Raw genomic sequence first — 18,350 nt, 5'->3', positions numbered from 1 at the left:
CTGCCCTTCTCTAGTTCACTCAGAGCCATCAGAGTTGGCCCCTGAAAATCCTGGGCTTTCTTGCTCTCCTCTAGAGCAAATCCAAAACCAGTTAAAAACAGTACAAGAGGGGCGCCTGGGTGGCTCAGTCATTAGACGTCTCTGCTTTCCGCTCAGGTCATGATCCCGGGGTCCTTGGATCGAGCCCCACATCGGGCTCCCTGCTCGGTGGGAAGCCTGCTTCTCCCTCTCCCACTCCCCCTGCTTGTGCTCCCTCTCTCACTGTGTCTCTCTCTGTCAAATAAATAAATAAAATCTTTAAAAAAAAAAAAAGTACACAATTTCCCAGACCTCTAGAAATAACCTCACTTTAGACAAAAACAGCAACAAACTCCATCTTTAAGAGTTACAAAATGGTATTTACGAATCATGGATAATTGTTTTATGTAAGATAGAATGAGTTTAACCCAACATTTCCATTTTATTACACAGGTAATGTTTACAAAGAGGGGGAAGGGAGGCTAAGTAATTTCTCTAACATGAAATGCAATAAAAGGATTTTTACCCAAGATCCTTATTGTATATTGGTTAGGATATGTTGATTAATTTTATCAGTGTTTTATAAGAGAACAGATAAAATTATGCTGTGGCTAGAAATTTTTAAGAAATCATTTGAAATACTTATTGTTTAGCAAAGGAAAGAAAGGAGCAGTCACAGTGGATTTAACAATCATTAAATGACTAAGAAGAATGCCTCAATAATAAACACCACAACTTATTTACTGAATCAAAATTAAAATTAAAGAAAAAGAAGCAGAGAGATTAATAAATGTGGAAAATGTGAGTTAAGTTATAAAGTGACATCAACTTTTATTTACCCAATTTGGATATAATCTAAACATAGAGATGTTCACCAGGAAAGGCAAATGCACACAAAACACCCCTTCCCCTACTTGTTGCCACTTATCACCCCCCATCACACCCCCTGATCCACCCCTGGCCCTAGGAATCCTCAATGGACAGACTGACAAGACAAGGGGTGAAGGGCAAACACTTTTGGTTCCTCAATTCACCCTTGCATCTTCTCACAATGGCTGCATCCCAAACACCCTATTGTTATATATCAAGTCCTTTAGAACCTACTTCCAGATCCCTCATTTCAATCTTAGTTCCAGTGGCGAAGAAATGACTAAGAAAGTCTGAAAATCAGCCATCAATGAAATTTAATTCTTCCTGTGAAGATGCAATATAAGCACCATGATCACACTTATCTTTTGCTACAGTGTCTGAATGATACCCAATATATACATTAGTAATAAAAAGTGGTTATATCTAGGATATGAAATGGGGGCTTCGGTCCAGGGCACCACATTTTAAAATATATATATACATACACATAGCACATATTTTAAGTTTCCTCCCCATTCACAAATACCATGGTGAAGAGTTAAACCCCTAGACAGCCAGCTAAGATGGAGGAGCGAGATTTTCCAAGTCTAGGATAGAGTGTTTGCCAAAATAGGAACCTCTCTGTGTGTAGGAGAAAACCCCTTTGCATTCCCCTTCTTCTTATTTCACCTAACCTCTCTTATAAAACTATTGGTACACATGATGTTTAGATTCTATACTGGAGATTCATTATGAGGTAAACCAACTTTACCAATTAAACTAAGAACCTAACCAACAGGAACATAATCTGTGATTGGGACCATCAGAAGTTATTTATAAAATAAAATCTAATTTGAACACATGACTGCATTAACTACGATAACTGTCTTTTTACTCTAACCTTTTTTTTTAAAGGTTAAGTAATCTCTATGCCCAACGTGGGGCTAGAACTCATGACCCCAACTTCAAGGGTCACATGCTCTATTGACTGAGCTGGCCAGGTGACCCTTTAATGTTTTTACAAGAATTACCTGTCATTACATTATGAAATGACTTATAATATCACAAATGAAGCAGAATAGAAATTTCATATGCATTAAGTTAAAGATTTGGTTTTTGATTTTATAAATAAAAGGAAGACTGGCAAGAATAAATCCTAGAGTATGAACTCCCAAATAAGGAGTTGACAATTTGACAAAGTCTGATTAATTAATATTTTAGAATTCCACAGTGAAGGAAGGAGAGAATGCAGACAAAAGTGGCGGACATCTTGAAAATGTGTTTAAATCTAAAGTTCATTGGTATTTCTGTAAAAGTAAAAACATTTTTGCAGAGTACAAGAAGAAAATTCTGTTATACCTTTTTTCAAATTCTACTATACCTTTTTCATGCTTTAGCAAGAATTAATAGATCACTTTTAGTCCAAAGAAAATATTAGTCCCAAGAAACTTCTCCAGCAGTGAATTTCATATCTTATCATGTCAATGTCTTAAGAGATATTCCACTGGAATTACCCTAAATGTGATAGTGAATTTCTAGCATCATAAAAGGAGTATCACAATTGAATTGAAAATTAAGTACTCTGTGTACCATATAAGGTAGACTGATATCCCTTAGGGTATTAGGAAAAGTTTTACATTTTAAAAGGTAAATAACTTCAACAGTAATTATGTCAGAACTGAAAATGAAGCAGGAATCATAACTCACCTTTATGCATAGGAGTTGATCCATTATTATCCCGTTCATTAATATTGATTACTCCATCTTCTATTAATTTCTTAAGCATTTCCAAATCACCCTTAAAGGCAGCCACATGACCTGGGAATGCTAAGGCTATGAATAAAAATTCAGCATTTCAGTAAATACATGCGTTCATTCTTCTTCCCTGCCTTAAGCAGTCACACATTTCAGATTTCAATATTAAGTATGACAATGTTATACTGGTATTAGTTTAACTGATGCAATGACAAGTAATAAAAAGAGAATCATAAGATAAGATTATTATTAATTGTGTAGCCATTTCTCCCCACAGGACTTCAAACATGCCAAGAGTATACTATACCAGAACTATTCTTAGCCATATTCCATTCTTTCCTCAGACCAACACAAAACACAAGAAGATGGCCATTTTCAACCCTTTGTATAAAGACATACTTTGTCTAAAGTCCTACATTTGCACAGACCACTCCCTCTCTGTTTGCAAGGAAGTGAAGAAAGCAAAATAAACTGGAAGCAGATAAAGTATATGTATATATACAAACACATATACATATACATATGCTTCTGTAAATGTATCTGACCTAGTGCCTAACCATAAATACTTGAGAAAATGTTTTTAATATAACAACCACATATATTGAGTCCTTACTGAATGCCAGACAAGGATGGTAGTAAGTCTTTGTAGGGAATGCCTCATTATAACCCTCTTAACAACTTTGAGATATACTTATAATCATTTTTATTTTATTTGTTTTTAATTTTTTATTATTATGTTAATCACCATACATTACATCATTAGTTTTTTATGTAGTGTTCCATGATTCATTCTTTGTGCATAACACCCAGTGCTCCATGCAGAACGTGCCCTCTTTAATACCCATCACCAGGCTAACCCATCCCACCATCACCCTCCCCTCTAGAACCCTCAGTTTGTTTTTCAGAGTCCATCGTCTCTCATGGTTCCTCTCCCCCTCCGATTTACTCCCCTTCATTCTTCCCCTCCTGCTATCTTCTTTTTTTTTTCTTAATTTATATTGCATTATTTGTTTCAGAGGTACAGATCTATGATTCAACAGTCTTGCACAATTCCCAGCGTTCACCATAGCACATAACCTCCCCAATGTCTATCACCCAGCCACCCCATCCCTACCACGCCCCCACCACTCCAGCAACCCGCAGTTTGTTTCCTGAGATTAAGAATTTCTCATATCAGTGAGGTCATATGATACATGTCTTTCTCTGATTGACTTATTTCACTCAGCATAACACCCTCCAGTTCCATCCACGTCGTTGCAAATGGCAAGATCTCATTCCTTTTGATGGCTGCATAATATTCCATTGTGTATATATACCACCTCTTCTTTATCCATTCATCTGTTGATGGACATCTTGGCTCTTTCCACAGTTTGACTATTGTGGACATTGCTGCTATGAACTTTGGGGTGCACGTACCCCTTCGGATCCCTACATTTGTATCTTTGTGGTAAATACCCAGTAGTGCAATTGCTGGATCGTAGGGTAGCTCTATTTTCAACTGTTTGAGGAACCGCCATACTGTTTTCCAGAGTGCCTGCACCAGCTTGCATTCCCACCAACAGTGTAAGAGGGTTCCCCTTTCTCTGCGTCCCCGCCAACATCTGTCGTTTCCTGACTTGTTAATTTTAGCATTTCTGACTGGTGTGAGGTGGTATCTCATTGAAGTTTTCATTTGGATTTCCCTGATGCTGAGCGATGTTGAGCACTTTTTCATGGGTCTGTTGGCCATTTGGATGTCTTCTTTGGAAAAAAGTCTGTTCGTGTCTTCTGCCCATTTCTTGATTGGACCATTTGTACTTTGGGTGTTGAGTTTGATAAGTTCTTTATAGATTTTGGATGCTAGCCCTTTATCTGATATGTCATTTGCAAATATTTTCTCCCATTCTGTCGGTTGTCTTTTGGTTTTGTGCACTGTTTCTTTTGCTGTGCAAAAGCTTTTTATCTTGATGAAATCCCAATAGTTCATTTTTGCCCTTGCTTCCCTTGCCTTTGGCGATGTTTCTGGAAGAAGTTGCTGCGGCTGAGGTCGAAGAGGTTGCTACCTGTGTTCTCCTTTAGGATATTGATGGACTCCTGTCTCACGTTTACGTCTTTCAACCATTTGGAGTCTATTTTTGTGTGTGGTGTAAGGAAATGGTCCAGTTTCATTCTTCTGCATGTGGCTGTCCAATTTTCCCACCACCATTTGTTGAAGAGACTGTCTTTTTTCCACTGGACATTCTTTCCTGCTTTGTCAAAGATGAGTTGACCATAGAGTTGAGAGTCCATTTCTGGGCTCTCTATTCTGTTCCATTGATCTATGTATCTGTTTTTGTGCCAGTACCATACTGTCCTGATGATGACAGCTTTGTAATAGAGCTGGAAGTCCGGAATTGTGATACTTCAAGCTTTGCTTTTCTTTTTCAACATTCCTCTGGCTATTCGGAGTCTCTTCTGGTTCCATACAAAAATTAAGATTATTTGTTCCATTTTCTTGAAAAAAGTGGATGGTATTTTGATGGGGATTGCATTGAATGTGTAGATCGCTCTAGGTAGCATTGACACCTTCACAATGTTCCTCCAATCCATGAGCATGGAATGCTTTTCCATTTCTTTGTGTCTTCTTCAATTTCTTTCATGAGTATTTTATAGCTTTCTGAGTACAGATCCTTTGCCACTTTGGTTAAATTTATTCCTAGGTATCTTATGGTTTTGGATGCAATTGTAAATGGGATTGTCTCCTTAATTTGTCTCTCTTCTGTCTTGTTGTTGGTGTATAGGAATGCCATGATTTCTGTGCACTGATTTTATATCCTGCCACTTTACTGAATTCCTGTATGAGTTCTAGCAGTTTTGGGGTGGAGTCTTTTGGGATTTCCACATACAGTATCATATCATCTGCAAAGAGTGAGAGTTTGACTTCCTCTTTGCCGATTTGGATGCCATTAATTTCTTTTTGTTGTCTGATTGCAGTGGCTAGGACTTCTAATATTATGTTGAATAGCAGTGGTAATAGTGGACATCCCTGCCATGTTCCTGATTTAGGGGGAAAGCTCTCAGCTTTTCCCCATTGAGAATGATATTCGCTGTTCGTTTTTCATAGATGGCTTTTATGATATTGAGGTATGTACCCTCTATCCCTATACTCTGAAGAGTTTTGATCACGAAAGGATGCTGTACTTTGTCAAATGCTTTTTCTGCATCTATTGAGAGGATCATAAGGTTCTTGTTCTTTCTTTTGTTAATGTATTGTATCAGGTTGATTGATTTGCAGATGTTGAAACAGGCTTGCAGCCCAGGGATTAAATCCCACTTGGTCGTGGTGAATATCCTTTTAATGTACTATTGTATCCTATTGGCTAGTATTTTAGTGAGAATTTTTGCATCCATGTTCATCAAGGATATTGGCCTGTCATTCTCCTTTTTGATGGGGTCTTTGTCTGGTTTGGGGATCAAGGTAATAGGGGCCTCATAAAATGAGTTCTGAAGTTTTCCTTCTATTTCTATTTTTTGGAACAGTTTCAGGAGAATAGGTGTTAATTCTTCTTTAAATGTTTGGTAGAATTCCCCTGGGAAGCCATCTGGCCCTGGGCTCTTGTTTGTTGGGAGATTTTTGATGACTGCTTCAATTTCCTTAGTGGTTATAGGTCTGTTCAGGTTTTCTATTGCTTCCTGGTTCAGTTTTGGTAGTTGATACATCTCTAGGAATGCATCCATTTCTTCCAGGTAATCTAATTTGCTGGCATAGAGTTGCTCATAATATGTTCCTATAATTGTTTGTATTTCTTTGGTGTTTGTTGTGATCTCTCCTCTTTCATTCATGATTTTGTTGATTTGGGTCATTTCTTTTCTTTTGGATAAGTCTGGCCAGGGGTTTATCAATCTTGTTAATTCTTTCAAAGAACCAGCTCCTAGTTTTGCTGACCTGTTCTACTGTTCTTTTGCTTTCTCTTTCATTGATTTCTGCTCTGATATTTATTATTTCTCTTCTCCTGCTGGGTTCAGGCTTTATTTGCTGTTTTTTCTCTAACTCCTTTAGGTGTAGGGTTAGGTTGTGTATTTGAGACCTTTCTTCTTTCTTGAGAAAAGCTTGTATTCCTATATACTTTCCTCTTAGGACTGCCTTTACTGTATCCGAAAGATTTTGAACAGTTGTGTTTTCATTTTCATTGGTTTCCATGAATTTTTTAAATTCTTCTTTAATTTCCTGGTTGACCCATTCATTCTTTAATAGGAAGCTCTTTAGCCTCCATGTATTTGAGTTCTTTCCGACTTTCCTCTTGTGATTGAGTTCCAGTTTCAAGGCACTGTGGTTTGAAAATATGTAGGGAATAATCCCAATCTTTTGGTACCGGTTGAGACCTGATTTGTGAACTAGGATGTGATCTATTCTGGAGAATGTTCCATGGGCACCAGAGAAGAATGTGTATTCCGTTGTTTTGGGATGGACTGTTCTGAATATGCCTGTGAAGTCCATTTGGCCCAGTGTGTCATTTAAAGTCTTTATTTCCTTGTTGACCTTTTGCTTAGATGATCTGTCCATTTCAGTCAGGGGGGTGTTAAAGTCCCCACTATTATTGTATCGTTGTTGATGGGTTTCTTTGCTTTTGTTATTAATTGCCTTACATAATCGGCTGCTCCCATGTTAGGGGCATATATGTTTACAATTGTTAGATCTTCTTGTTGGATAGTCCCTTTAAGTAGGATATAGTGTCCTTCCTCATCTCTTATTACAGTCTTTGTTTTAAAATCTAATTTGTCCGATATGAGGATTGCCACCCGGCTTCCTTTAGGTGTCCATTAGCATGGTAAATGGTTTTCCACCCCCTCACTTTCAATCTGGGGGTGTCTTTGGGTCTAAAATGAGTATCCTGCGGACAGCATTTTGATGGGTCTTGTTTTTTAATCCAATCTGATAGCCTGTGTCTTTTGATTGGGGCATTGAGCCCATTTACATTCAGGGTAACTATTGAAAGGTATGAATTTAGTGCCATTGTATTGCCTGTAAGGTGACTGTTACTGTATATTGTCTGTGTTCCTTTCTGGTCTATGCTGCTTTTAGGCTCTCTCTTTGCTTAGAGGGCCCCTTTCAATATTTCTTGGAGGGCTGGTTTCGTGTTTGCAAATTCCTTTAGTTTTTGTTTGTCCTGGAAGCTTTTTATCTCTCCTTCAATTTTCAATGAGAGCCTAGCTGGATATACTATTCTTGGCTGCATATTTTTCTCGTTTAGTGCTCTGAAGATATCATGCCAGTCCTTTCTGGCCTGCCAGGTCTCTGTGGATAAGTCTGTTGCCAACCTAATGTTTCTACCATTATAGGTTACGTATCTCTTCTCCTGAGCTGCTTTCAAGATTTTCTCTTTGCCTCTGAGACTTGCAAATTTTACTATTAGATGTCGGGGTGTTGACCTATTTTTATTGATTTTGAGAGGGGTTCTCTGTGCCTCCTGGATTTTGATGCCTGTTTCCTTTCCCACATTAGGGAAGTTCTCTGCTATAATTTGCTCCAATATACCTTCTGCCCCCCTCTCTCTTTCTTCTTCTTCTGGGATCCCAATTATTCTAATGTTGTTTCATCTTATGGTATCACTTATCTCTTGAATCCTACCCTCGTGATCCAGTAGTTGCTTATCTTTTTCTCAGCTTCTTTATTTTCCATCATCTGGTCTTCTGTATTGCTAATTCTCTCATCTGCCTCATTTATCCTAGCAGATAATGGCCCCATTTATGATTGCACCTCATTAAGAGCCTTTTTGATTTAGATTTGGTTAGATTTCAGTTCTTTTATTTCTCCATGAAGGGTGTCTCTAATAACTTCCATGCTTTTTTCAAGCCCAGCTAGCATCTTTAAAATCATGATTCTGAACTCTAGGTCTGACATCGTACTAATGTCCATACTGAGTAGGTCCCTGGCATTCGGTACTACCTCTTGTTCTTTTTGCTGAGGTGATTTTTTTCGTCTTGTCATTTTGTCTAGAGGAGAATAGATGAATGAGAGAACAAAATGCTAACAGGTTAACCATGTCCCCAGCAAATATACTCTAAGCAAATCAGAAAAGACCTGAAACCAGGGGGAAACAAAGGGAAAGAAAGAAAAAAGAAAGAGGAAAAAAAGAAAAAGAAAAAGATAAACACAAACAAAACAGAACAAAACAAACAAAAAAACAGAATATGATCAAATATGAATAGGCTGGTGCATAGATCAGTGCCACACACTAGATTTTGGGTGTATTTTGGTCTGTGAGAACAAAGTGCCTCCTAAAATTTTAAGGAAAGAAAGACTTATATATGTACAAAATAAGTGTTGATACAATGAAGGGATGGAAGATGACTGTAAAGGTGAAAATTATAAAAGATTTTATAAACGGAATTGATAAGAAGTTGTTTGAAAAAAGAAAGAAGATTTTAAAAAAGAAAAAAAAAAGGGAGAGAATGTGATCAGGCAGGAGACTAGAACAAAGCCATACACTAGTGATTTAGGGTATATTTTGATCGGTTAGAAGAAACTGTATCTCAAAATTTTAAAGAGAGAACAACTTATATATATGTGCTAAAAATAAGGATAACTACTATGAAGGGATAGGATATGACCAAAAATGAAAAATAAAATTTTTTTAAAAGGGATTGATAAATGTTGTTTGAAAAAGGGAAAAAGAAAAATTAAAAAAAAAACAGTTAAAAAAATTAACTTTGATCAATCAGAGAAAGACATGTATCATATGACCTCACTGATATGAGGAATTCTTAATCTCAGGAAACAAACTGAGTGTTACTGGAGTGGTTGGGGTGGGAGGGATGGGGTGGCTGGGTGATAGACATTGGGGAGGGTATATGCTACGGTGAGCGCTGTGAATTATGCAAGACTGTTGAATCACAGATCTCTACTTCTGAAACAACACAACATATTTTAAGAAAAAAGAAAAAGAAGAAGATAGCAGGAGAGGAAGAATGAAGGGGAGTAAGTCAGAGGGGGAGATGAACCATGAGAGATGATGGACTCTGAAAAACAAACTGAGGGTTCTGGAGGGGAGGAGGGGAGGGGGATGGGTTAGCCTGGTGATGGGTATTAAAGAGGGCACATTCTGCATGGAGCACTGGGTGTTATGAACAAACAATGAATCGTGGAACACTACATCAAAAACTAATGATGTAATATATGGTGATTAACATAACAATAAAAAAATTTAAAAAAAAATTAACTTTGAGAAACTAAAGAATCATGGTAAAAAAGCCATGAATTCTATGTGCAGTATTCCCCTAGCGCTGGAGTTCCGCCGTTCTCATTGATTGGTAAACTTGGTCTTGGCTGGTGGTTCTTGCTGATCTTCTGGGGGAGGGGCCTGTTGCCGTGGTTCCCAAACGTCTTTGCCGGAGGCGGAATTGCCCCACCCTTGTCGGTCTGGGCTAAGCAATCTGCTCGGGTTTGCTCTCGGGAGCTTTTGTTCCCTGCACGCTCTCGGTACAGCTTTGGAGGACAAGAGTGAAAATGGCAGCCTCCCAATCTCCGCCTGAAGAAGCCGAGAACTCAGGGCCCCGCTCCTCCGTGCGCCCCCAGAGAAAAGCAGTCAGTCATTCCCGTCTCCCTGGTCTCTGGCCACACTCCGTGCTCACCCAGCCTGTGACCGAGTGTTTCTATCTCTGACACCCAACTCGGTGTGGAGTCTCCAAAACCAGCAGATCCCTGAGGTGTGCTCCCACACGGCTCCTCCCAGGGGAGGAAGGGGGAGTCTCCCCGGATCTGCCGCTTGTTGGGTCCCTGCTGGAGGAACAGTGGCCCGACTGTGCCAAGAATCACAGTTTATGGCAACCCCAAGCTGAGAGCCCGTGCCTCGGCTCTGTCTCTGCAGCTGGCTTCCCCCGCTCCGATACCTGGGAGCTCTGCCACACTCAGGCACCCCTGGTCTTTCTGTGACCCCAAGGGTCCTGAGACCACACTGTCCCACGAGGGTTCCACCCCCAGCTTAGCCACTGGAGTGGCGTCCCTCAGCGGAGCCGACTTCTAAAACTTCCGATTTTGTGCTCCACAGCTCTATCACTTGCCCGAAGCGGCCGATGGAGGCCCCCTCCCCCACCGTCTATCCTCCCGAATATTGCCTCGGATTCACTTCTCTGCAAGTCCTACCTTCCAGAAAGTGGTCGCTTTTCTGTTCAGAGTGCTGTTGCTATTCTTATCTTTGATCTCCTATTGAGTTCATAGGTGTTCAGAATGGTTTGATCCCTATTCAGCTGAATTCCTGAGACCAGACAAAATGCAGGTCTCCTACTCCTCTGCCATCTTGCTCCACTGTAGTTATTCTCATTTTTAAATACAGAAACAGAATAGCCAGAGTATTTTTAAAGATTTACTTATTTATTTATTATTTATTTATTTTTTGAGAGAAACAGAGAACACAGTGAGGAGAGGCAGAGAGAGAGAGTCCCAAGCAGACTCTGTGCTGAGCATAGAGCCCAACACAGGGCTTGATCTCATGACCACAAGATCATGATATGAGCTGAAGCCAAGAGTTGGACACTTAACCAACTATACCACTGAGGTACCCCTCCAAAGAGTATTTTTTAAATAACAAAGCTGGAAAAAAAAATAAAAGAAAAATAAATAAAATAAAATAACAAAGTTGGAGACTTACACTACCTGATTCTAAGTCTTACTATAAAGCTATAGTAACCAAGACAGTTGTAGTATTGGCAAATAAACAGATATATCAGTAAGACAGAACGCAGAGGCCAGAAATACACCCATACGTATACAGGCAACTGATTTTTTACAAAGCTGACAAAATATTTCAATGGGGAAAGGGAAGTCTTTCCAAAAATATGGTGCTATGACAAGTAGCTATATGTGGGGGGGGGACAAAAAATTTTAAATAAACACTTTATTTCCCCCAAAATTCCACATAAAATTTAACTTGATGTAGATTAAAGATCTGAATTAAAAAAATAAAACTGATAAACTTCTAGAAAACTATAGAAGAACATCTTGCTAACTTTGAGGTGGACAAATATTTCATAGATAGGACACACAGAAAGTGACGTGTAGAAAAGATTGATAAATTCTACTTTATCAAAATTTAAAACTTTTGTTCTTTGAAAGACACTCCACGGGGCACCCGGGTGGAGTGCCAGTTAAACGTCCAACTCTTGATTTATTTCAGCTCAGGTCATGATCTCAGGGTCGTGAGATCAAGCAATGTGTCAGGCTCCATACTGAGTGTGGAGCCTAAGATTCACTCTCCCTTCTCTCCCTGCCCCTCTCCTGTTACTCATGTGCACTCTCTTTCTCTCTAAAATAAAATTTTAAAATATATATATATATAGCCAAGAAACCAGGCAAGCTTCAGAATGGGAGAAAATATAGGCCATAACATATATCTGAGAAAACATAAAGAACTGTTAAAAGTCAATAATTAGTAGACAAACAACCCAATTAAAAAATGGGCAAAAGAATTAAACAGATACTTCATAAAAGATATACGAATGCCCATTTGAAAAGATGCTCAATATCATTACTTTTCAGGAAAATGCAGATTAAAACCACAGTAAGATAACACTACACATCCATTAGAACAGCTAATAAAACAGACTGACCATACCAAGTGCTAGCAATTCCATGGAACAAATGGAATTCTCATACATTATCTGGTGGAGATGTAAAGCAATACAACTATTTTAGAAAATAACAACTTTTTTTGTTGTTGTTGTTAAGTAGGCTTCACGCCCAGCATGGAGCCCACAGTGGGGCCTGAACTCATGACCCTAAGATCAAGACCTGATCTGAGGTCAAGAGTCAGACTCAACCAACTGAGCCACTCAGGTGCCCCAGTTACACAACTTCTTAAAGTTAAACATACACCCACCATACACCATTCGCCATACACCCCACTCCTCTGTATTTACCAAGAGAACTGCAAACATATGTCTATGTAAATGTTCAGAGCAGCTTTATTAATAATAGCCCAAAAGTGGGAACAACCCAAATGTTCATCATCAGGTGAACTGTTAAAAAAAAATATATGGTATATCCATATAATGAAATGCTATTCAGCAATAAAAAGGAATGCACTATTATTAATATACATAACAAGGATGAATCTCAAAATGGTTCCATTAGAAAATTCAAATCTACAGGGACAGAAAGCAAGAAAGTTGTTGTGTGGGGCCAGGGTGAAAGTAAGGGTAAACTTTGAGAGGATATAAAAAAAACTCCAGAGGTGATAGAAATGTTTTATATCTGATTGTGATGCTTTCATGAGTGAAAACATACTTCAAAACTCACTGCACACTAAATGAATACAGTTTATTCTACACAAATCATAATTTAATGAAGTTGATTTTAGGGGTGCCTGGGTGGCTCAGTTGGTTCAGTGTCAGACTCTTAACTTAGATCAGGACATGATCTCAGGGTCCTGGGATTGAGCCCCAGGTGAGGCTCCATGCTCAGCCTGGAGTCGGCCTGAGGATTCTCTCCCTCTCCCTCTGTCCCTCCCCCCATTTGTGCACACTCTCTCTACAATAAATACAACTTAAAAAAAAAAAAAACTTAAAGTTGATTTTTTTAAAGAGGATATCCTAATCAGAGTGAAAAAACAAACCACAGTGTGAGAGAAAAATCTATATGAGAATTAATAAAGGACTGGAATCAAGACAATACAAAGAACCCAAATTATTTAGAAAAGGACAAAGAACATGATTATTAAAAAGGGAGTATAGGGAGCAAGATGGCAGAGGAATAGGAGACCTGGATTTCGTCTGGTCCCAGGAATTCAGCTGATATGGATCAAACCACTCTAAACACCTACGAATTCAACAGGAGATTGAAGAAAAGAATAGCAACAACACTCTGAACAGAAAAGCGACCACTTTCTGGAAGGTAGGATGTGCAGAGAAGTGAACCCGAGGCAATAATCGGGAGGAGAGACGACGGGGTAGGGGACCTCTGTCAGCCAATACCGGCAAGTGATAGAGCAGCGGAGCACAAAATCGGAAGTTTTAGAAGTCGGCTCCACTGAGGGACCTCGCTCCAGTGGCTAAGGAGGGGGTGGAACCCTTGCTGGGACAGAATGGTCTCAGGACCCTTGGGGTCACAGAAAGACTGGGGGTGCCTGAGTGTGGCAGAACTCCCAGGTATCGGAGTGGGGAAGCCAGCTGCAGAGATGGAGCCAAGGAGTGGGCTCTCAGCTTGGGGTTGCCGTAAACCATGATCCACAGCACACTCAGGCCACTGCTTTTCCAGCAGGGACCCAACAAGCAGCAGATCTGGGGAGACTCCCCTTCCTCCCCCGGGAGGAGCGGAACGGGAGCACACCGCAGAGATCTGCTGGGTTAGGAGACTCCACACGGGGTTGGGTGCCAGAGACAGAAACGCTCGGTCACAGGCCGGGTGAGCACGGAGTGCGGCTGGAGACCAGGGATAGGGGAGTGACTGACTGCTTTTCTCTGGGGACTCACTGAGGAGGGGGGCCCCTAGTTCTTGGCTCCTCTGGGGTGAAGATTGGGAGGCCGCCATTTTCCCTCTTGTCCTCCAAAGCCATAGGAAAGCTTGCAGGGAACAAAAGCTCCCGAGACCAAACCAGAGCAGATTACTTAACTCAGAGCTGGCAAGGGCAGGCAATTCCACCACCAGCAAAGACATTTGAGAACCATGGCAACAGGACCCTCCCCTAGAAGATCAGCAAGAACCGCCAGCCAAGACCAAGTTTACCGATCAATGAGAATGGCAGAACTTCAGCGCTAGGGGAATACTACACATAGAATTCATGGCTTTTTTACCATGATTCTTTAGTATTTCAAAGTTAATTTTTTTAACTTTTTAAAAAAATTTTTCGTTTTCCCTTTTTCAACCAACATTTATCAATCCGTTTTTTAAAAAATCTTTTTTATTTTTCATTTTTAGAGTCATATTCTATTCCTTCATAGGAGTTAACATTATTTTTCATATATATATATAAGTTGTTCTCTCTTAAAAATTTTGGGATACAGTTTCTTCTAACAGATCAAAATATACCCTAAATCTCTAGTGTACGGCTTTGTTCTAGTCTCCTGCCTTATCATATGCTCTCACTTTTTATTTTTTTTAATCTTCTTCTTACTTTTTTCAACCAACTTCTTATCAATTCCTTTTATAAAATCTTTTATAATTTTCATCTTTACACTCATATTCCATCCCTTCATCGTATTAACCCTTATTTTTCTACATATATAAGTTTTTCTTTCTTTAAAATTTTGGGAGGCCATTTTTTCGTACAGACCAAAATACACCCAAAATCTAGTGTGTGGCACTGATCTATGCACCAGCCTGATCATATTTGATCATATTCTGTTTTTTTTCTTTTATTTTGTTTGTTTTTATCTTTCACTTTTTCTTTTTTTTTCTTTTTTCTTTCTTTCCCTTTCTTTCCCCCCAGTTTCATGTCTATACTGATTTGTTCAGTGTGTATTTTCTGAGGATGTTGTTACCCTGTTAGCATTTTGTTCCCTCATTCATCTATTCTCCTCTGGACAAAATGACAAGACGAAAAAAATCACCTCAAAAAAAAGATCAAGAGGCAGTACCAACTGCCAGGGACCTAATCAATATGGACATTAGTAAGATGACAGAACTAGAGTTCAGAATGACGGTTTTAAAGATACTAGCTGGGCTTGATAAAATCATGGAACTTATTAGAGAAACCCTTTCTGGAGAAATAAAAGAACTAAAATCTAACCAAGTCGAAATCAAAAAGGCTATTAATGAGGTGCAATCAAAAATGGAGGCTCTAACTGCTAAGATAAATGAGGCAAAGAGAGAATTAGTGATATACAAGACCAAATAATGGAAAATAAAGAAGCTGAGAAAAAGAGAGATAAACAACTACTGGATCATGAGGGCGGAAATCAAGAGATAAGCAATACCATAAGATGAAACAACATTAGAATAATTGGGATCCCAGAAAAAGAAGAAAGAGAGAGGGAGGCAGAAGGTATTTTGGAGTAAATTATAGCAGAGAACTTCCCCAATATGCAGAAGGAAACGGGCATCAAAATCCAGGAGGCACAGAGAACCCCTCTCAAAATCAATAAAAATAGGTCAACACCCTGACATCTAATAGTAAAATTTACGAGTCTCAGAGACAAAGAGAAAATCCTGAAAGCAGCTAGGGAGAAGAGATCTGTAACCTACAATGGTAGAAACATTAGACTGCCAAGAGACCCATCCAGAGAGACCTGGCAGGCCAGAAAGGACTGGCATGATATATTCAGAGAAGTATTCAGAAAGATATGCAGCCAACAATACTATATCCAGCTCGGTTGTCACTGAAAATAGAAGGAGAGATAAAGACTTCCAGGACAAACAAAAATTAAAGGAATTTGCAAACACGAAACCAGCCCTCCAAGAAATATTGAAAGGGGTCCTCTAAGCAAAGATAGAGCCTAAAAGTAGCATAGAACAGAAAGGAACAAAGACAAAATACAGTAACAGTCACCTTACAGGCAATACAATGGTACTAAATTCATGTCTTTCAATAGTTACCCTGAATGTAAATGCGCTAAATGCCCCAATCAAAAGACACAGGCTATCAGATTGGATAAAAAAACAAGACCCATCAATATGCTGTCTGCAAGAGACTCATTTTAGACCCAAAGACACCCCCACATTGAGAGTGAGGGGGTGGAAAACCATTTACCATGCTAACGGACACCAAAAGAAAGCTGGGGTGGCAATCCTTATATCAGACAAATTACACTTTAAACCCAAGACTGTAATAAGAGATGAGGAAGGACACTATATCCTAATTAAAGGGTCTATCCAACAAGAAGATCTAACAATTGTAAATATCTAGGCCCCTAACATGGGAGCAGCCAATTATATAAGGCAATTAATAACAAAAGCAAAGAAACCCAAAGACAACAATACAATAATAGTGGGGGACTTTAACACCCTCCTCACTGAAATGGACAGATCATCTAAGCAAAAGATCAACAAGGAAATAAAGACTTTAAATGACACACTGGACCAAATGGACTTCACAGGCATATTTAGAACATTCCATCCCAAGCAACAGAATACACATTCTTCTCTAGTGCCCATAGAACATTCTCCAAAATAGATGACATCCTAGGTCACAAATCAGGTCTCAACCGGTACCAAAAGATTGGAATCATTCCCTGCATATTTTCAGACCACGACGCTTTGAAACTAGAACTCAATCACAAGAGGAAAATCACAAAGAACTCAAATACACGGAGGCTAAAGAGCATCCTACTAAAGAATGAATGGTTCAGGGGGGCGGAGCAAGATGACGGAGGAGTAGGAGCCCTGGATTTCGTCTGGTCTCAGGAATTCAGCTGAATAGGGATCAAACCATTCTGAACACCTACGAACTCAACAGGAGATCGAAGATAAGAGTAACAACACTCTGAACAGAAAAGCGACAACTTTCTGGAAGGTAGGACGTGAGGAGAAGTGAATCCGAGGCGCTATTCGGGAGGATAGACGGCGGGGGAGGGGGCCTCCGTCGGCCGCTTCTGGCAAGTGATAGAGCCGCAGAGCACAAAATCAGAACTTTTAGAAGTCGGCTCCGCTGAGGGATGTCGCTCCAGGGGCTAAGCTGGGGGTAGAAACCTCGCGGGACGGTGTAGTCTCAGGACCCACAGGGTCACAGAAAGACCGGGGGTGCCTGAGTGCAGCACAGCTCCCAGGTATCGGAGCGGGGAAGCCGGCTGCAGAGACAGAGCCGAGGCGCTGGCTCTCAGCTTGGGGTTGCCATAAACTGTGATCCGTGGCCCAGTTGGGAGCAGTGGGAGGAGCAGTGGCTCCTCCAGCAGGGACCCAACAAGCAGCAGAGCCGGGGAGACTCCCCTTCCTCCCCCGGGAGGAGCAGCGCAGAAGCGCACCACAGGGATCTGCTGGGTTTGGAGACTCCACACGGGGTCGGGTGCCAGAGATAGAAACGGTCGGTCACAGGCCGGGTGAGCACGGAGTGCGGCCGGAGACCGGGGACATGGAAGTGACTGCTTTTCTCAGGGGGCACACTGAGGAGCGGGGCCCCAAGTTTTCAGCTCCTCCGGGCGGAGATTGGGAGGCCACCATTTTCACCCTCATCCTCCAAAGCTGTACCGAGAGCTTGGCAGGGAACAAAAGCTCCTGAGAGCAAACCGGGCAGCTTGCTTAGCCCGGACTCATAAGGGCGGGGCAATTCCGCCTCCAGGAAAGACATTTGGGAACCATGGCAACAGGCCCCTCCCCCAGGAGATCAGCAGGAACAGCCAGCAAGCAAAGACCAAGTTTACCGATCAAGGAGAACAGGAGAACTCCAGCGCTAGGGGAATACTGCACATAGAATTTATGGCTTTTTTACCATAATTCATTAGTTTTTCAAAGTTAATTTTTTTAACTGTTTTTTTTTATTTTTCTTTTTCCCTTTTTCAAACATCTTATCAATCCCTTTTTTAAAAAAAAACATTTTTTATTTTTCATTTTTAGAGTCATATTTTTATACCTTCATAGTAGTTACCCTTATTTTTGGCATATATATATATAAGTTGTTCTCTCTTTAAAATTTTGAGATACAATTCCTTCTAAGATCAAAATATACCCTAAATCACTAGTGTATGGCTTTGTTCTATTCTCCTGCCTGATCACATTCTCTCCCTTTTTTCTTCCTTTTTTTTCTTTTTTCTTTTTCTTTTTAAATCTTCTTTCTTTTTAAAAACTACTTCTTATCAACTCCTTTTATAAAATATTTTATAATTTTCATCTTTACGTTCATCTG

At 40.0% G+C, this 18,350-nt stretch overlaps 1 protein-coding gene across 1 annotated transcript in view; it reads right to left on the bottom strand.

The window, feature by feature from the left end:
* Positions 1-18,350, bottom strand: part of ANKRD42 (ankyrin repeat domain 42) — a gene marked incomplete at its 5' end in the record, with an annotated part of 88,208 nt that overhangs the window by 29,755 nt on the left and 40,103 nt on the right. The window contains one exon of the mRNA XM_028126800.2: positions 2,575-2,700. Coding sequence (XP_027982601.2) covers positions 2,575-2,700 — 126 coding nt within the window. The remainder of the gene's footprint in view (positions 1-2,574; positions 2,701-18,350) is intronic.

The sequence above is a fragment of the Eumetopias jubatus genome, unplaced genomic scaffold (assembly GCF_037043125.1).
Source record: "Eumetopias jubatus isolate StellerSeaLion01/CBP00866 unplaced genomic scaffold, mEumJub1_p1.0 scaffold_13, whole genome shotgun sequence".
Lineage (NCBI taxonomy): Eukaryota > Metazoa > Chordata > Mammalia > Carnivora > Otariidae > Eumetopias > Eumetopias jubatus.
This window is presented reverse-complemented; position numbering and strand designations above follow the sequence as displayed.